At 34.3% G+C, this 21,471-nt stretch overlaps 1 protein-coding gene across 3 annotated transcripts in view; it reads right to left on the reverse strand.

Moving 5' to 3' along the window:
• Positions 1-891: 891 nt before the first annotated feature.
• NCAM2 (neural cell adhesion molecule 2) overlaps positions 892-21,471 on the reverse strand; it is a 269,560-nt gene continuing 248,980 nt past the window's right edge. For all 3 annotated transcript variants that reach the window (XM_043993010.1, XM_043993011.1, XM_043993012.1), the window contains 2 exons: positions 17,552-17,671; positions 892-8,842 (listed from right to left, as the gene is read on the reverse strand). In XM_043993010.1, the coding sequence (XP_043848945.1) occupies positions 8,734-8,842; positions 17,552-17,671 (229 nt within the window). In that variant the 3' untranslated portion in view covers positions 892-8,733. The remainder of the gene's footprint in view (positions 8,843-17,551; positions 17,672-21,471) is intronic.

A 21,471-nucleotide genomic window follows, 5' to 3' on the forward strand; every position in this document is an offset into this window, starting at 1 on the left:
AAACTGAGAGGCACACTGAGAACACACTCGACAAAGCAGGGTCAGGCAACCTCAGGACTCTACTTCAGGCACCAACACTAGAAGCCTTCAGAGAGGGTGGTCTAAGGGGGATCTCATAAGGACCCCATGAAGGGAAAAAAGAACTTGCAGCATTGAGGTAGCAATACCATGGGTATTTCTTATACATGGGACCCCCTTACATTGTGTTTGTTTCATCCAGGCAACTATACAATATACAAATCCAATCCTACCTACACAAACAGATTTTCATATGGGATGAGACCTGCCCTGTGGGCACCCACCCTACCAGTTTGAGTAGGAGTTCAGGAAATAGCTCATTAAATATTTATTTTGCATGAAGATATCTACTTTATGACTTCTTTATAGAATCTTAAAAATTGTTCCTTTGTGAATTTTTGTATTTTTCTTCTTTTTAAAAAAATCATTCACATTTTATACAGGATAAACCTGGGTAAGTATGTTCTAAAGAAATATTTGTTTTTGTTATTTAAGCCTACAAAACTGTTTAATGATATGATCTATATAGTCACAGGGGAGATAAATTCAAGTATGCATTTAACAGATGTTTTTGGTTTATCACATAAGAGTTATTCTGTATCTAACCCACATTTTCTTCAATGTATAACCTATATTACTCCTAAGAGTCTGACATTGTTACTTAAGTTGATTCACAAAATGTCAGAGGAAATTATTTTTCAAAATATGCTTTAGAGAAGATTAATGTTTTTGGTTTGGAGATACGCTAGATGACCTCTGGGTCATTTCCAACTTTGCAATTCTATGATTATTGATATGATGGAAGACATTTTGGATTTTCCTAAATAATTGAAATAAAGTTATCAAGTCATAAGTCCATTCATGGCAGAGATATGATTTTCCAAAATTAATATAAATGCAACACTTTATTAAAGTAAGAGAATCTTTACTATTAATTTACAAATGGTGAAGAGTGACAAATAATTTTGATATACTGTAAGTCATACTTTCAATGTATTTCATAAATACAAAAACCTCAACATTCTCAGCATAATTTTTACAGTTTAGTTTAAATATACATTTACAGCATTTCAAAGGGACATAGTAGTTTAAAACAAAGAACTAACCTTGTGATAGCTTACTTTTTAACACAGAATTTGAGTAGTATACACTCCAAGTATGCATGTTAAGTAAATTCTATTGAAAGATGACATGTATTTAACATGTACTATACACACAATGGAAAACACATACCAAGTGTTTCAAGTGTCTTTATTTCTAATAGTTTACATGTTCATAGCAAGGTCTAAAGGCAAACTCTACACCATGAACAACATTCTTTCAAGGGTCAGGAACCAAGATTTGTGATGTCTTAAACACAGTGCCTTTTATGTTATGTGATAGTCCCTACATCAACTTACTTATGATTGTAACCTGGAGTTCAGTCCTGTTGTATTTGTTCTAATTGGTAGAGAGAACTATTATTCAACACTGTGTTGAGTAATGAGGGGATGGAATTTGCTTAAAAGTTTGAAAGAAGAGATTTTCTTTTTGTATCACGCTTCAAGAGAGGATCCTTATGGTTCTATACCATGGGACCCCCCCCCCCCCCCGCCACACACACACACACAGATTTTGTAAGGTAGACATATAGGGGAAAGTTCCCTTCTCTTTCCAACATATTTCTGATTTGAACGTTTTTGATTTCAAGCTTGCCTACTTAAAGACCAAGGAGAAAGTTTTTTCTCCCAAGCTCTTGAGCCAACTTTGCCCTTCACACAGGCACATTAGCATTGAGTAATAATTATTCTACTCACTAAGGAGAAGAGTTTTATGCAAATGTAGCAAGCTTGAATCATGGGTTATACAAAATAGAATCACTGGGTCTCTTTAGTGTATTGTTAACTCTCCTGTTTTTCAGTCTAGGCTCAACATCTAAGCTTTTTTCTCCCTCAGATTTAGTTCAGTATTTCTTTCTTTTAAATTTTCTTTGAAAATAATATTCATATACACCAATTCAAATCTGTTTGCATATATTTAGTCTTAATCATATAAACTCATATCAGAGTTTGAAAGATTCTTTAAATATAAATAAACATTGATCATTCTTTAATTTAGTCATGCTTAAAATTTTTTAAATATACATTATGTAGCAGAAATATTGTAATTTCTCCAAACATTTGCAAAACAGAATTTTCTGAATATTTTACTCAACTTATTGGCCAATATATGAAATGATGAATCATCTTAAGAAATTTTTTTTTAAAAATTGAATATTATAGTATAGGATGCAACAATTTATAAAAAATAAAAATCAAGCCTTAAAATTTTGTTTACTTCATATGAAGTTATGGACTTTTATTTTTAGGGGAAAATCACTTATTACATTAAAATGTTTCTGGTATTGGTTTCTAATAATATGGAATATATACTAGTAAATATATTTTTAAATGTTCTAATTTCATTTGGGAATACAGTAATAACTCAGATATCTTAGTTTTGCTTGAAATATTTCCATTACATTAAACTGTTAGAATTGAAATTATTCTTGCTACTAGTTTACCCTTACCAAGTGTTAAATTTTAGATCATAGTATATGTTTACAAAACTTCCCTAAATATTATTTTCAGTGAGGGAAACTACTTTAGGCAGGAATTAAAAAAAACATTTCAATGTATACAAAACCTTTCTTTTTTAAAGACAAAATTAATATTAGGATATTTCTGTTGAAAAATTTCATAATCTTACTCAGTGTTTTGTTTTTATTGTATCTAAGGGGCCAATTCGAATCTATAGAAAGGTCTGTAAGAAGAATTTGAAATTAACATTTTAATATTTCCAAATTTAAAAGCAAAATACATTTTGCAAAAAGCAGAGTATAAGTAAAATTTAGCATTCTTTTAGTCTGTAAAGTCAGCAATATACTCCAATTATTTGAATCGAAAAGATCAAATCTATTAATTCTTCAAGATGCTTGACTTTTTAGTGTAGGAGTTAGGGTGGGGAAGTATACAGGCACAGCTCCATTCAAGCTCCCTGAGGTAGACCCTGGAGGTCCAGTCTCATGCATGCTCCATGGAGTGTGTTCCAATCCAATCTCTCTCACTCCCACCCCCATCAATAACACCGAGAGAAAGTTTGTGGTCTTAAATTATATTTTAAATTGAAACAGGAAAAAAAGACCTACATTATGCTTTTTTAAAACCAACTTAAAATTTTTTTAAACAATAACTTTTAGTCACAGTGTTGAGGCTATTCCTCACAATTGATAAATTTTAGTTTCAACAGAATCTGAAAGAAATCAGTATATGGATACACTTTAAAAAACAACCAAAAAAGATTAATCTTGCAGTGAAAAGTTCAAAAAAGGGTGCTTATAAAATCTTTGTACAACTTTAAACACTTTAGGTATATACATGATAAAAGTACATTGTAAATGACATAAAAGGTGAATTCTTAAATTTTATGTATTATTGTTCATTTTGTGTTAATTTCCATTTCTTTTCATAAATTCAATTCATGAAATTACTGTGCAGTAACTTAAAACTTCTTTGAAAAAATGTCACGAATGATGGCGATAATAGTGAAGGTTAAAAAATAGACTATTCCTTTAACACATTAATATGCCAGTTTTTATGTAATATTTATTGTGTGCTTCTATCATATGTATGTCAAAGTTATTAAAGCTTAAAGTTGCACTTGGACTTCATAATCACCCTGTGTATTTCAATTGTTGTTTTAGATTTCATATTTGTGAAAGTTTATGTACACTGAAGACTAAAAATAAAGTTTCCAGTGAAAATAAATTTAAACATATCATCAAAGTGTCATATCTTTAGGCAAAAATTTATCAATAAAGGTTGAAAATATTTTAAACAAGATTTATGGGAAAATTGAAAGTGTTTTTCCTTTAATAAAACAATTTTATATCAATCAGAAGCACAAATACATACTAGTTATTTTTAGAAGAATAGAAAAAACAAGCAAGACTTAAGTTTTAAAATTCAGTATATGGCCCTTAAATAATTTATTTATTTATGAATAAAAGACACTTGCAAAATGAGTTTTTTATCTGTTTCTTTCAGCTAAGTTTCTTGATGTCAGATGCTATTTCATTTTTTCCCCCATTTTGTCCCCAGAACCTACCACAATGCCTTATAAACATTTTAGGTACTTATTAATGACTGTTGAATTAAAGCTAATACTCAATTCAGAAAATAATCTCAAGTAGGATTGACTATATAATTTTTTTTTTTTGGTGAGGCAATTGGGGTTAAGTGACTTGCCCAGGGTCACACAGCTAGTGTTAAGTGTCTGAGGCCGAATTTGAACTCAGGTCCTTCTGAATCCAGGGCCAGTGCTCTATCCACCGCACTACCTAGCTGCCCCGGCTAGATAAATTTTTAATGTAGCTTTTTACTTTGAATTAAAGTTACAAAGACTAAATGAATTAACTTATTAACAATAAGCATTAGAATCAACAGAATAGTAATGTTTCTGATCTAATTAATTATATATATATATAATATATGTGTGCGTATTATTGGTTCCATAAAATTTCTTTGAAAATAATTTTAATAATATGATAACAAATTCATTCATGCTGATGTAAAGGAAAATTTAGAGATGCAGCATGAAATAGTGAAAAGAGTACTAGATTTGCAGTAAATAAGAACTGGGTTCAAAGTCTGCCCCATGTACTAGCTGTACGTCCCTGGGCAAGTCACTTAGATTCTCTGTGCCTCAGTTTCTTCATCTGTAAAATAAGGGGTTTGAACTTGATGGCCTCCAAGTAGCCTTCTAAGACCTTATAATTCTGACCTTACTCTTTCCTTTAATCTCTTCTTGAATGTGATTGTCATTGCCCATTTTAATTTAAATTACCAAGAACTGCCAATGCTTGAAATGAGATTCTAGTTTAAAAAATTATATAATTCAGATTATTTTATCTATCTTGTCAGTTATATTCAGTCAACTCTTCTGAAAATTTATACTAACATAATATTATTCTCAGACAGTAAAAGTGATATTTATACTCCTATCCATGTAACTTCAGTCTAAAATAAGAAAAGAAAACTGAGGAAAAAATGTTATTTCAGTTCTATGTTTATCTTACAAATTACTATAAGCCATCTTTTATTAGGAAACTTTTACAAATAAAGACATATGTGACCATTCTATTGCAGTGTAAAGAATCAGTCAGTGTTTTGTCTTGATCTTACATGGCACTGATTCTAAGGACAAGAGGTATGAACCACTTAGGAAAAAAATGGGTTATACCTGGAAATGCCTCTGTTTAGCCTCAGGTACTATTCCTCTCAGATTGTCATCTATTAAGAGTGACAAGAAGTTGAACTATGGATAAAAAGGAAAAAATTCCATTGATTAATCTTTCCCATATAGCCCAAGGAAGTGAGAAAAACAACATTCTTGTTAATACAATGCACGACTCTGTCACTTTTTCTCAGAGTATAGCAGAAGTATAATATAAAAAATGGGTTAGAGAAGGGACTCGCATTCTGGGATTTGTGGTTTCTGGACAAGCATGTCCTCTCAGCGCTGAGAGTCATTTTGAGTAAAATAATCTTTGGGCTGGAAGGCATACTTTGAATCACATTTGGGAATTCTGAAAAAGCCACACAGACTGAGAGGAAGTACTGCACGAGTTGAGCAGGAGCAATGCTGTCAGGATGATTCTCAGCTCCACATAGGACTTAATTAACTGAGATGAGAAGAAGCTTCCCTTCTCAGTGATACATGGGCAATAGGTGAAGAAAACAGCCAGCTAAACTGTAGCAAAGAGAGATGGAGGTGGAGCTATTGCGATCCTTTAGGCATTTGGCAGTGAATTGTAATTCCTCTCTTCAAGGGCTGAGGGAAGTTCCAAAAGGTCTATTTTTGTCTCATTTTCCCTTTCCTGTGCCTGTTCGCTACCAGATACTGTTTTATATTCTTCTTTCTTCTTTTATGTGTTTCCTGTATCTTGATTTTGCTTCATAAATAAAGAAACCTGGGTTTGGCCATGCCAATTTGAACGGTATACTTAGTTCATGTTGAGAAAAGGGGAATGGAGGTAGCTAGGGATTACTGGAAATAGAAAAAAAATTAATTATGGCAGAGAGCCAAACCTCTGTCAAAATTTGACTAACTCTAATAAGTTCTGGGCTATTAAGATTGCATTAATAAATTTTCATTTGATATTAACTCCATAAAATAGCATGGAAAGGGCCCATTTGGACTTGGATATCATTATATTTGCTCTTCGGCTAAAAACCAGCTAATTGTTATAATAGATTATGACTGATTACATCTCTAGAGAAGGAGGGAGCAGGGGAGAGAGGGCTGAAAAAAAAAAGATCAGACCATAAACTCCCTCCCTCCCATCCCTATCCCTTATAAGGATAACAGACAAGGTTTAGGGGAAGGCCCCTTTCCAGAGGGAAATGGGAGCAGAAAGGCTCAAGCACCTGTTACTCAACTGTCCAGTCTAGTTAGACTCAGGTGTTACAGTGATAAACGTGCTATCTAGACATTTCAGTTTTTCTAAGTCCTTCACTATTCATAATTTGCCAATTTAGAGCCTGATCCAGGAAAAGTTAATCTCCCAAAACACAACTATCTCATGATATGACTGTCATCACAACAAATTAATTTAGAAAGTTGTTAGTCAAACAACTGGTTACACAGTCAAGGCTGGAAGGATTGTTTAATTGGTTTGTGATATAGACATAATCCACAGTAGTTTTATAGCAATAACAATATTCTTTCTTGAGAAAGTGTCATAGTAGATATGAAGGAATGATTTAATATATTTCCAATTTTCATTTTTGGAGTTATGGCTAATCAGCATCTCATTGCCTTAAAAATGAGTTCTGTCTTACCAGTATCCAAAATGGTAGTGGAATGGTTAAAAACTAGTTGTTTTTGCTTGATGATATTTCAGGAAATTAATCTGAAACTGAAGCTGGAGCTTCTTGCTGGCATAATACTTTTATTTATTCATTACCTTAAGAGAACGAGGTTCCAGAGCAGCCATTCTTGACAGGTGTTAAAATTCACCTGCTGCTCTTTTAGAATCATTTCTCTAAGCAGTCAAAGATGAGGAAGACACCTTCTACCACTTCAAAATCAGAGTTACAAAACATCACTTGAAATGCTGAAGAGAATTTTGATACTTTGGGAGTAGGGATAGTTTAAAACTTGCTCCCAATAGATTATAGATATATACAGATACATGTAGTCATGTGTGTGTGTTTGTGTGTGTAAACACAAACACACATATAGCATATATATACATGTAACTTTTATGGGTGTATTTCTATTTAGAGATATACATAGTTAATTTGCCTTGTATAAAGGCCACATTTAATAATCAGTCTTTTTTTTTCCTTTGGGAACTTTGCATAGATATACTTTATTCTGGATTAGGGTCTAAAATAAATTTATTCCAAACAAGTGACATTAGCATATCTATATTGAATATATAAGGACTTTCAAGAGAAAAGATAGCTGATCAAGAAATTATATCTATATAAGCTACTATATTTAGAATGAACAAAATTAATATTCATAGTAAAAATGCTTACTGAAAAGATACATTGACTTACACTACATATTAATCAGCCAATCAACAGAAATTTACTAAGTGCCAACTCTGTGCTAGCAGTGTGCTAGAATGTGAAGATACAAATATAAAGGATGAAACAAAATGAAATATTTACCCATTAAATTTTTTTTTGGATTTTAGTCAAATTGTATTTCTTATATTCTTTTTACTTCAAATCATTCATGAACAGACATTTAAAGTTGGTAAAGTACAATCTTAAAATATGCATGATAAAGACTAAGATATATCTGTAAAAAATACAGGTGATGTCATTTGATATGTTTGAAAATCATGGCTCCTTGAGCTGATAAAAACACTAAAAGTAAAATAAAATGAAAATAACCTAAATACAAGCTGAATGTTTCCACTTAAGTTTATTTGAAGCCCCCACAATAAATTTATTTTTCATTTTGATTCCTAGTGTTTCAGTTTAAACATTATCTTTTCATAATGGATATGGCATATGTTTAAATAACAGAAAACATGAGAATTTTCTAAGCCACACTTTCAAATATGGCAAAAATATCTTTTTCATCAAAATACAACCATTTTGATCTGTATCACATGCTGATTAGTTTTTCACTCTATTAAAGGTCAATCATGGACCTGCACTGTAGTTATATAGAAATCTCAAGTCTTGTCAGTTATTACTAAAAAAGAATTAGAATATCCCTTTAAGCCATAGGTATACTGAGTTTCTCATTATACTCAAATGAACTTTAGTAAGCCTCTTCACTTTTCCTTTAAAGGTGACCTATTATTTTAAAGACCAGATTCAAGAAAACACAATGCTTTTTTTCTTATTAGTTTAACTTGACTGTATGATTTTTTTCTTATTTGGAATAGTCTGTGGTTAGAATTATATTTTAATAATGTAGTTTTTATAATAAATTGTAGTACTTCACTGGATTGATCAAAATGATAGCTTAGAATTGTCAGCCAGGAATACACATGGAGGCAAAATAAACAAAAATTAAAAGATATTATGGACCAGAATAATTTGATCATCTCTATAGAGTATCAATAAAAAAGTTGCCCAAGAAATTAAGGGGAGCTGTTTAGTTTTGGTTACAGGGTCACTTCAGTTTGAAGTTGTTGTTGTTGTTGTTCTTGCTGTGTTAGTCTTCCTGTTACGCTTTGCCATCTTCTTTTGACTGAGTTGTATCAATGGACATTTTTGCTTCTATGATTTCTGGGTTTAAAACCTCTTTTTCATTTTCTTCTTTTAATGGTAGTTTTCTGGATAGGAATAAGAAAGGAAACAACTCTTTAAAAAGTAATTTAATCAGTATTTGTCATTTCACAAATTGCTTGGATTGCCCAAAGGAATAATGCTACAATTCTTGTTTTTGTTTTTTTGGTGAGGCAATTGGGGTTAAGTGACTTGACCAGGGTCACACAGCTAGTAAGTGTCAACTGTCTGAGGCTGGATTTGAATTCAGGTCCTTCTGAATCCAGGGCCAGTGCTCTATCACAGTGCGCCACCCAGCTGCCCCTTGCTACAATTCTTTAGGATAGCACATCATTATGATGACTGATGACCACTGGCCCTTTATGAAAAACACAAGAATATTTTACATAAATGTGGATTAGAACTAAGTTTAAACTATATTCATCTGTCTTTAGTATTATATTTAATAAGAAATAGCATAAAATTTGACAAAAAGAATTATAAACTGACATTAAAAATCGACCATCAATAAGCACATATTAAGTATCTACAATATCAGTCAGTCAATAAGTATTTATTAAGCATCTATTATGTGCCAGAAAGGCAAAAAAATAATCTCTTCTCTCAAGGAGCTCAAAGTCTAATGGAGGAGACAACCTGCAAATAACTATATACAAAGAAGATATATGCAAGATATATTGAAGATAATCAACAGAGAGAAGGCACTTAACATTAAGGAGAAATGGGAAAAACTTCTTTAAAAAGATTAGATTTTCATTGGGACTTGAAGGAATCCAGGGAAGTCAGAAGGTAGGGATCCTGGCTAATAAACTTTATCTCTTTTGCCCTCTGTGATTAAACACCTTTAGAAAGCAATCTACAGCAGAAGTGTCCATGTCCTCTGCTCTTGCTCTCTCTCTCTTTTTTTTTTTTTAAACTGAGGCAATTGGGGTTAAGTGACTTGCCCAGGGTCACACAGCTAGTAAGTGTTAAGTGTCTGAGGCCGGATTTGAACTCAGGTACTCCTGACTCCAGGGCTGGTACTCTACCCACAGTGCCACCTAGCTGCCCCTCTTGCTCTCTTCTTAACCCTCTATAATCTAGCTTCTGACGTCATCATTTTCCAAAACCATCCTTTCCAAAGTTACCAGTGATATCTTATTTGCCAAAACCAATGGGTTTTTCTCAATCCTCTTTCTTCTTTTCCTCTCTGCGGGCTATAACACTGTTGATCACCATCTCCTCCTCTCTAGGTTTTTTGGACACAACTCTGGTGCTTTTCTTACCTATTGGACTGCTCCTTTTCAATCTCCTTTGTTGGATCCTCATCCAGATCACACCCAATAACCATTGCTGTCCCATGGGACTCTATCCAGGGCCCTTTTCTTTTTTCTCTATACTATTTCACTTGGTGATCTCATTGGCTCTTTTGGATTTAGTTATCATTTTCTGCTGCTTATTCTTAAATCTAACTATTCTGCTCTAATCTCTTTGTTGACCTCTATTTTTGCATCTCTAACTGCTTTTCAGATATTTTTTTTACTAGATGTTAGTCCATTTGTACACAATCCTACCCATAAATCTTCTGCAATCATTTTACTGGCTGTCCCTCATGGCCTGTCCTCCATGTCCCCAAGAGGGAATGCTCCCCCTCTTCAACTTAGTATGCATTTATTAAATGTCTATGATGTGCCAAGGCACTGTGCTAAGCACTGAGGATACGAAAAAAGCAAAAGACAGTACCTGACCTCAAGGAGCTCCCAGTCTAACAGGGGAGACAGCAAACTAACAAATAAGCTATATAGAGGATAAATAGGAAATAATTAACAAAGAGAGAGAAGGCACTAGATTTAAAGGAAGGGTTTCCTGTAGAAGGTGGGACTTTAGGGGGCAGCTAGGTGGCGCAGTGGATAAAGCACTGGCTTTGGATTCAGGAGGACCTGAGTTCAAATCCAGCCTCAGACACTTGACACTTACTACCTGTGTGACCCTGGGCAAGTCATTTAACCCTCATTGCCTTGCAAAAACAAAAAAACCCAAACAAACAGAAGGTGGGACTTTAGATTAGACTTGAAAGAACCCAGGGAAACCAGGAGGCAGAGATGAGGAGGAAAATCCATCCAGGCATGGGGGAACAGTCAGAGAAAATGACTGGAATTGAGAGATGGTGTGCCTTAGTTGTGAAACAACAAAGAGATCAGTGTCAATGAATTGAAAAATACAAAGTTGAAAGTTAGGTGCATGAAGAATAGAAAGCTGAGTTGGGGTTGGTGGGGAGGTACTTTGTGGGTTTTTGTTGTTGTTTGTTTTTCCTTTTTTTTTGGTGAGACAACTGGGGTTAAGTGACTTTCCCAGGGTCACACAGCTAGTAAGTGTCAAGTGTCTGAGGTCAGATTTGAACTCAGGTCCTCCAGACTCCAGGGCTGGTGCTTTATCCACTGCCATCTAGCTGCCCCCTGGGGAGGTACTTTGAATACCAAACAAAGGATTTATATTTGATCCTGGAGGTGATAAGGAGCCACTAGAGTTTATTGAAGAGGAGAGTAACACGTACTTTAGGAAGATCCCTTTGGAAATTAAATGGAGGATGGATTGGAGTGTAGAGAGGCAGGCAGACTAACCAGCAGGTTATTGCAATGGTATAAGCATAAAGCGATGAAGGCCTCCATCAGGGTAGTGGCAGTATTAGAGGAGATAATGGGGCATATTTGAGGTATGTTGCAAAGGTAAAACTGATAGGCCTTAGCATCAGATTGGATATGGCAGAGGTGGGGCAGTAAGAGATAGGAGCTAAGGATGACACCTAGGGAGTCAAGCCTAGGGGACTGGGAAAATGGTGGTACCTTTGACAATAATAGAGAATTTAGGAGAGGGGAAGAGTATAGGAGGAAAGGTAATGAGTTCAGTTTCAGATGTATTAAGTTTAAGATGTCTACAACTAATCCAAATTGAATGTCCAATAAGCAGTGGGAAATGTGAGGTTAGAGGTCAGCTGAGAGATTAGAGCTGGATTAGCAGATGTGAGAATCATCAACATAGAGATGATAATTGAATCTTTGAGAGTCAATGAGATCATCAAGAGGGAGAAGAGATAGGGGCCCAGGATGGAACCCTGGAGGACCTGCAGTTTGTTAGAAAAATGATAGCCAGGGTTTCAGATTCACTAGGATGGAGACATTAGAGCCTGTTAGGAGTTTGTTAATCCTTGACTAATGAGATCAGGTGGGTTATTAATATCACTAATACTAAAAAGAAAGTTCAATCTTTATCTTATTTTAGTTCTCTCTGCTGAGCCTAAATCACACTCCTTAATAACCATAATAATAATGACAATGATGGTGATGATAGCTAGCATTTATATAGCACCTTGAGAGTTACACACAGCTTTACAAATATTATCTTATCCTGACTACAACCTTGGGAGGTAGGTGCTATTATCATTCCCCATTTTATAGATGATGAAACTGTGAGGATTGGCCTTTTTCTAGGCCTAAACTGACAGAAGTGATTCCATGTTTGATCATTAATTGACCCATCTACATAACAGGAAGTTCTTATGTATCTAGTACCTCATTTAAGCCAGCTTCATTTAGGTAAGGTCTACAAGATTCCCCTAAGAATATCAGTTTGGCAAACTTTCCTAATCATAATGCCCCTGTGGTTGATAAGGGAGTAGGTGTCTATAATAGCTGTATAAATGACTGCCCACAAGGTCCCCCTCCCACTTGGTCCTTATAAATCTTTTTTAAAAATGTATGTATTTATTTATTTATTTTTTTAGCGGGGCAATGGGGGTTAAGTGACTTGCCCAGGGTCACACAGCTAGTAAGTGTCAAGTGTCTGAGGTTGGATTTGAACTCAGGTCCTCCTGAATCCAAGACCAGTGCTTTATCCACTGCACCACCTAGCTGCCCCCTTGAATCTTTCATGAAACAGCAATCAGAGAAAAGAACAGAGACCCTGAGTGGCATCCCACTCTAGACCTGTGTTACCTTCTGTGCTTCCTGAAGGGCCAAGGAGCAGCATGATTCTATGTCAGAAAGTAAAGTGCTTTGGTGCTCTTCTCAATACCTCATTAACAATATTCTCACAGAAACTGAGGCTGAAAGAGATTAAATGACTTGTCCAGGGTTACATAGCTAGTAAGTTGCAAAATTTGAATTCAGGTCTTCTTGCCTGCAAGTTTACTTCCTTTTTTTGGGGGTGGGGTGGGGCAATGGGGGTTAAGTGACTTGCCCAGGGTCACACAGCTAGTAAGTGTCAAATGTCTAAGGCCAGATTTGAACTCAGGTACTCCTGAATCCAGGGCTGGTGCTTTATCCACTGCGCCACCTAGCTGCCCCCTCTATTTTCTTTTTTTTTTTTTTCAAGTTTACTTCTTTACTAACTCCTCTACCTAACTGCCTTACATATGTTTGCTTTTCTAATATGTTTGTTTTCTTTTTTCAAGAGAAACCAATTTCTTTAAGACTCCTTGGTTGCCTTTTATGATATGGATTTGTGTGTATATAGATAGAGGTGGATCAAATGCAATGGAGAAGTGAGTGATGGGTGGCTGAGGACTTTGAGATCAAAAAATCCTTAAGAAAAAGGGAAAAAAAACCCTCTTTTTATTTGTTGGAATAACTGACTGAGTACTTGAGACAAATGCAAGAAATTTTATTAATATGTATTATTACAGTTTTCCCCAAGCAAAGAAAGATTAAATAAATATGGACCATCTGAGATCCCTTAGATAAAGTGGAATAGTACTATTTTGCTGGGAAGAGGGGCTCTGCTCTCATGAAGGTGTAAACCAAAGACAGAGTGTCTAGGCTTCTTTTCAGTTAAATGTCCTCATCAATTTTATGTGTATGTATAGATATATACATATATGTATATATATGTAGGCACTACAAATACTAAGTAGTAGGTACTATATATACACATACATACATATGTATGTGCATATATGTATGTATATGTATATAGTACCTACTACCTAGTGTATATATAGATATATATCAGTGTGTGTGTATATATATGTATATATACTGTATATACACACAGACACATACATACATACATACATACATACACATCCTGTCTTCATTTATGTGTATGTATGTGTGTGCACTTGTTTTGCTTAGGTGACAAAGCAGTGATTCTGAGATAGATACTTCAACCTTGAATGTAGGGGTAGGATCTCAACTCCTAGTTGGGCTTGCCAGAAGACATGGGCCTGGATGAAACTGGACGGTGCAGAGCTGAGGTAAAATGTAAAATGTCCTTGTAGCAGTCCTTCAACATGCTTTCTGTTTTGATGGTTTTATGTGTCAGCTTCCAGATGGAGTATAATAGTTGTCAATTTTTATATCCTGTTTTTAGTCTTTCTGTCAATATGGGCGCTGTTACACACTTCTTTTGTGTATAAGATATAAACAGATATCAATACCTGATACATCGACTACATTACTATTCTCAAGCTAGACATTAGCCAAATCTAAGCTCTAAGTAATTCCCCACCTTGGGGTGTATTGAGCCGAAGAGTATGAGAAAAGAGGTGAAGTGACCCCAGTACACAACCTGGTTACAAAATATGTAGATCCAGAGCTAAGAGGGGACCCTTTCTTTAGTGGAGAGAGAGAGAGAGAGAAAGAGAGAGAGAGAGAGAGAGAGAGAGAGAGAGAGAGAGAGAGAGAGAGAGAGAGAGAGAGAGAGAGAGAGGAGAGAGAGAGAAATAGAGAGAGAGAGAGAGAAAACAGTGCCATTGTTCTCTGAGCCTAGTAGCAGTTTGTGAAGGTATATATAAAATAACAATAAAAATGATGATAAAATAGCTAACATTTATGCAGCACTTGAAGTTTTGCAGAGCACTTTACATAAATTATATATTCTATTTTGATATTCCCCGCTGAAGATGGTAGGTAGTCTGATTCTCTTCTTTTAAATGAGTTTGTTCTTCAAACATAGATCTAAATAATTGAATATTCATTAATTGCTCGTGGGTAGGCAGAGCCAATATAATAAAATGTTAAAATACAACTGAAATTAATTTATTTAGTGTTATACCAATCAAAGTATCAAAGAATTACTTTATAGAGCTAGAAAAAATAATAACATTCATCTGAAAGAACAAAAGGTCAAGAATATAAAAGGGAATCAGTGAAAAAAATGGGAAGGAAGGGGGCCTAACAGTACTAGATAGCAAGTTATACAACAAAACTGTAATCACTGGAACAATTTAGTACTAGATAAGAAATAAAGTGGGTGATCAATGGAACAGATTAGGTATGCAATATACAAAAATAAATGAGCACAATGACCTAGTGTTTGATAAACTCAAAGGTCCACACTATTGCCTCAAGAAGTCATTATTTGAAAAAACTGCTAGGAAAACTGGAAAGAAGGCTGGCAGAAACTCAGCAGAGATCACCATCTCACACTGCATTTATACCAAGATGAGCTCCATATGGTACAAGATTGAGAACCAGGAGAACAATTTACACAATAACAGCAATATTGTAAATGTAATCAACTGTGAAAGACTTGGTACCTCTGATCGACACAATGACCCACCACCCCACCACAGTTTCAAAGGACTCATGATGAAAATACTATTCACCTCCCAATAGAAAACTGACGTACTCAGAGTACAGTTTGAAGCATATTTTTTTCTCTCTCTCTCTCTCCCCTTCCACAACACAGCTGCTTTCATATTTGTAGTGTGTTTTATATTTCTTGCCTTCTCAATGACTGGTGGAGGGAGTGAGAGAATGAAAAGAAATCTGGAACTCAAAATAAAATTGAATGAAAAAAAAATGAGAATGATTCTGTCCCCACTGCCAGTATGCATGTTGTTCCTTGACTTCAGAGTGTATGGGGTGATAGTTCTGAGTTTTCTATTTCCTAGACTACCTATGCTAGGACCCTGCAGTTCTGATTTGGGAGGTTAAAAGCCCTTCCTGGGGGCTATCAAGTCACAAATTTATTTTGTGAACAAGCTTATAACTTTTCCAGGAGAACCCTCATACTCAAATTTGGGGTTCACTTAGATTTCCTCTAGAAAAATAAGTCAATTAGAACCATGTTGCTCCTGAGAGGGTGGGTGTTGGTCTCCATTCCTTTTATCTGTAGAGGGGTGGTGTCAGGTGGAACTAGTGGAGAAAGTGTTGCCTATGAGTTAACCCAGTTGGTATGGTCTGTAGGCATTTCAACACCACTTTGGTTGAAAGGTTGGGAATAAATCAAAGAAAACACAAACCCTTTGCACTCTACAAAGACACCCAGTGTTGCATATTTATACATGAAGCATGGCCATCCCATGGAGCATTTTTGGAGTCAGGTTAGTTTCTGGGTTTCTCTCCATGCACAATCCATGGGATGTCTACTGTGTCATGGAGATGTATAAAATTATGTCAAGTGAGGCAGCACAGAATAATAGACAGATGGTCAGTCTTGCAGACAGAGAGATTTGGTTTAAGTTCCACTTCTGCAATTTGCTGGCTGTGTGACTTCTGGCAAGTCAGTTAACCTCTCAGTGCTCCTTGAAGCTTTTAAACTGCAGAGTAATATATATATAGACTCTTAGCCTGGAATTCTATATTCTGGTGAAGTCACAGCTTGAAAAGTATATCTCTATATAGATATATATGAATATTTATATACATGCACACACATATAAATGTATGTATATATGCATATATGTATAAATATCTTAAAAATAAGAACAAATCCGTTTTTCATTTTGGATACATGTTCACTGAAAAAGATATGTACATAAACCTAAAGGCTGAATATGTTTCTTATCTATTTGCATTAATTTTTATCTTTGCCCATTGATCTCATTCTTACGGCATTGTTGTCTAAATGGATCTAAAAGCCCTGAATGATTCTATAATTCTTAGAATTAACTCATAGATTCAATTCTCAATTACTCAAACTTTTCTTGTTCTTTCCCTTTCTGAAATCCTAACCTTTTCAAAACTCAAGTTCCTTATAGTTTTCTTTTCCAAAGACAATTTTCAGTCAGGGCTTTTTACATATTTGGCTTATTTCAGATACCTGCTATTTTTTCTCATGAATTGTGGGGGAAGAAAAATGAGAAGGGAAATAATTAACTTATTTGAGTGCTAATTTAAATAAGATTATAGTTCTAGTTTTATTTAATTTAAAAAAATATGTTAGAGAACCAATGTGCTCATTCAAACATTTCTGTACTTGGAACAGACCTAATAGTTCATGAATATGAATGCTGTTTTCTTTATAAGTCCCTAACCTATTATTTCATTTACTAAAAATTGACACAACTGTCATTAATATAGCTATGATACACTAAGATTGTTTCTCATACTTCTTTACAAATCTTCAGTTCTCTGGACTACTTAAATTCTGTGAATCTGAATTCAGAATATATCAATTTCAGGATTTAGAATACCCACACGGATGTTTTGTCAATAAACACTGCACATTGGAGAAGGCCAACTATATTTTTCAAGTGTTTATTTTTTATGATACAAAATTAGTGTCTGTGAACACAACTCGGTTCCTAGTTGGCAACTTTAAAAATCTGAATTAGAATTTAACAATATATGTTGATAAGTGATTTCTTTCTGGGCATTCTTCAGAAGTAAATTGTTATACTTTCAAAAGACAATGGGCCCTTGAAGTTCATAGTTTTAATACTTTTAAAATAACTTTAAAATAATTTAATTTTATTTGCATGAAATTCTTTAAAATATAATAGGGAATCTCACTAATTCCTATTCAAATAAAATTTAAAATTCTAAGCTACATACTCAGGTTCTGTGAGTGGAGTGGTTTCATTTGGCTCATTTATTGGGCTTCCATCTTCATGACTGGCAATTCTTTCATCCTCTGTTCTCATTTCCACTATTGGTTCTTTTGATCCATCTTTCCTAAAAAGTATTGAAAAAATATCTTAAGCTGCACAGTTTAATAAAAATAGAATTCATTTTGTGACACAACCAAAACCCCAAAGAAGAATATTCCCAGATTTGCAGAACCTTCAAGAATTTATCTCTTAAGTAAATTCCCAAAAGATTGGCTCAGTACAGAGGAGAGAGAAAAAAGTGACTAGAAATATATAACTTATTAGAAAACTTGTTGCAGCAAACAAAGCATTCATTGAATAATATTTTTTTTCTGTTGTAGCTTTCTGGATAATGTAGGTATATATCTCATAGAGAAGAAACAGATTATAGCACCTGATAACTGAAAAAAGAGATCTTCTAATTCAATCCTTTCATTTACTGATGAGGGAACTACGGCTGAGGGGAGTGAGGTGACTTGCCCAGGGAATCAATGTCAAGGTGGAATTAGAGCCCAGACTCCCTGACTTCTAGACTACTGCTCTTTCCAATAGATTATGCTGAGTTTACTAATAGAAAGGAAGGTTGAGGACACTTTCATGTCTTATGTGCCATAGTTGCTAAAGTGGCTAATGCAATCTTAGGCGGCATTAATAGACTAAGGTTAAACCAACCGAGGAAAATAGTAACCACTTTGTACTTTTCGTAGAACAATCATCATCCTTAATATTAAATCATAATTTGTATTTCTCTCCACAAAGTGATACTCCAAGGCCTCATCATGGTGTACTGATGATTCTGGATTCTTAAAAGCCACGCTAGTAGAGCAAAAGAAGAAGCTTTTAATATTATCCTGGGAAAAGACTGACAATTTTCTGAGCACCAGCCTAGCTAAAAGCAGGAAGAGGCTCATTACCATACTTGCCATCAGGTGAGTTATTTGGCCATGGAGACACATAAAATAAAGAAATATGCAAAATAGCCATCAGTCCGGTGAAGCTCCCTTTTACTTCTATAGTGGTGATGGCAGCATAATGAAAAAAAAAAAGGCTAGAAGGTACAAAGAATACGGCAGGTTTCAGACTGTCTATAAATATTAGCAACTTGGTATTCTAATTATGGTCCAATGACCGACAAGGAGATTCACCTAAAGGAATTGAATTATATTAAAAATAAGATTCTTACTTTTAATGAAACTAGCAGACTTACTTTTGTAAGTTGCATCAAGATGGAAGGATGATTCACGGGTCCTCTTTGTTGAGACAAATTAAGGAGTTACGAAAATGTTTTATTATGCATCCAACAGTAAAAAGAAACTGCATTTTATGAAATATTTGGACACCTCATTGTACTGTTTATTGCATTTGTAAAAAAGACTATTATAAAGCCTAAGGTAGTTTCAGCACTAAGCTCTGCTGCAGAGGGTGAGGAGGTAGGGAAGTTCTATAGATAACATAAAAACGAATTTAAAAAAATATTGTGGGGGTGCTAGGTGGCACAGTGGATAAAGCCCTGGATTCAGGAGGACCTGAGTTCAAATTCGGCCTCAGACACTTGACACTAGCTGTGTGACCCTGGGCAAGTCACTTAACCCTCATTGCCCCACCTATCTCTCTCTCTCTCTCTCTCTCTCTCTCTCTCTCTCTCTGTATGTGTATACACACACACACACACACACACATATATATATATATATATATATATATATATATATATATATATATATATTGCAAATCACTGTATGGCAAACTTCTGGGAAACAGAAAAATAAGACAGTCCCTTGCTTTCAAGGAGTTCATTATTTTAAAATATTCTTTTAAAAATAAGTTTTTATTGATATCTTCTGAGTTTTTTTCACATCATCATAGGTGTCCCCTGTATTCCTGTGGCTTCTCCCAGAAAGTTAACCCTTATAACAAACAGTATTTTTAAAGAGGAAAAAAAATCAGGCCAAATGATTGGAAAAAGTCTCAAAACATACGCAATGTGTAACACTGGTGGAACTCCTACCTTCACAAAGGGATAGGTTTGGGGTGTCTTCTCATATCTTTTCATTTTAAAGTTCTTCTTGATCTAAATTTACTTTTGTTTTGGTGTGTGAATTTTCCATTTGCATTGGAATTATGATGTATATTGTTTACTAGGTTCCACTAACTTCACTCTGCATCACTTGATGTAGATCTTTACATGTTTCTCTGCATTCATCACATACATCACTTCTTATAACACAGTTAACATTCCATTCCATTCACATACCACAATTTCTCTAGCTATTCCACAACCAACTGGCATCACTTCTGTTTCTAATTCTTTGCTATTACATAGAGTACTTTTATAAATATTTTGGTACATATGCAGAGTTTTTTCTTTTTGACAGTTTCCTTAGGAGATAAGACCAGGAATGGAGCCTCTGATTCAAAAGGTATAGATATTTTAGTCACTTGGCAAAATTTCAAGTTGTTTTCTAAAATGGTTTTATCATTTAACCTATCTACTATCAATGTTTTAGTGTGCCTATAATTCCACACCCATCCAACATTGACTACTGCCATTTTTGCCAATTTGCAGGCTATGAGATGAAACCTCAGAGTTGTTTTGATTTGTATTTCTTTTATTATTAGTGATTAGGTGCATTTTTTCATGTGGTTGTGACTACTTTGCAACTCTTTTGGAAACTGACTGCTCATATTCTTTGACCTATTTTTTATCTATTGGGGAATGGCTATTAGTTACATATAAATAGAAATATCTATATGTGAATTATATATAAGAGAAAATAAAATTATAATTGTATACATGTTTATGTGGGTATATACACACATATATACATATGCATATAATTTGTATATCAGGGATACCAAACTTTGATACAAAGATTTTTTTCCTCATTTAACTATTTTTCTTCTCATCCTAGGTTCATTAATTTTGTGAGTACAGAAGCTTTTCAGTTTCAGTTAATCAAAGTTATATAGTCTAACTTTTGTAGTTGCAACCATTGCTTGCTTGGTTAAACAAACATATCTTACCCACAGAAGGGCGATATGCATGATCTCTGATTTTTAATAATATGATTTTCAATATTAAGATTACATATCAATTTAGAATGTACTATGGAATATGTTATAAAGTATTGATCCAAGCCTAATTTCTTCCAGACTGCTTTCCAGTAATCTTAAAAATTTTAAAAATCAAATGAGGAGTTTTTCCCTAGTTAATTTACGTTTTCTATTTTATTAAACACTGGGTTATTGAGTTCCATTATTTCTGATTCTCTCTTGTCTAATCTATTTCACTGATCATCCTCTCTTTTTAAAGTAGTCATCAGTTTTGATGATAGCTGCTCAATGACATAGTTAGATGTCTGGAAGTACAATTCATCCTGATTTCTTTTTATCATTCCCCTTGATAGTCAAGATCTTTTGATTATCCAAATGATTTTTGTCATTTTATCAAGTTTTATTAAGAATTTCCTCAGTAATTTTATGTGATAACTTTCAAAAGTGAGGAAGCATTGTGATTTTTGTCATATTGGCATGGTCTATATATGAGAACTGAATATTCCTCCAGAAATTTAAATTATTCTTGATTTCTCTATGGAGCATTTTGTCATTGAATCTATTCAAATATTTTATGTAGTTTGGAGTGTCTTATCTCAAGATATTTTGTGCATTTTGTAGTTATTTGGAAAGAGATTTCCCTTTCTATTACAGCTTCTTGGATTTTGTTATTATTATATAGAAATGTTGGTTTTTGAGGGTTTATTTTGTAGCCTACAACTGTGCTAAAGCTATTACTTGTATCAGTTAATATCTTTGCTGATTCTCTAGGATTTTCTAAGTATATTATCATATCATCAGCAAACAGGGATAGTTTTATCTCCTCTATAC

This window comes from Dromiciops gliroides, chromosome 3 (assembly GCF_019393635.1).
Source record: "Dromiciops gliroides isolate mDroGli1 chromosome 3, mDroGli1.pri, whole genome shotgun sequence".
Classification (NCBI taxonomy): domain Eukaryota; kingdom Metazoa; phylum Chordata; class Mammalia; order Microbiotheria; family Microbiotheriidae; genus Dromiciops; species Dromiciops gliroides.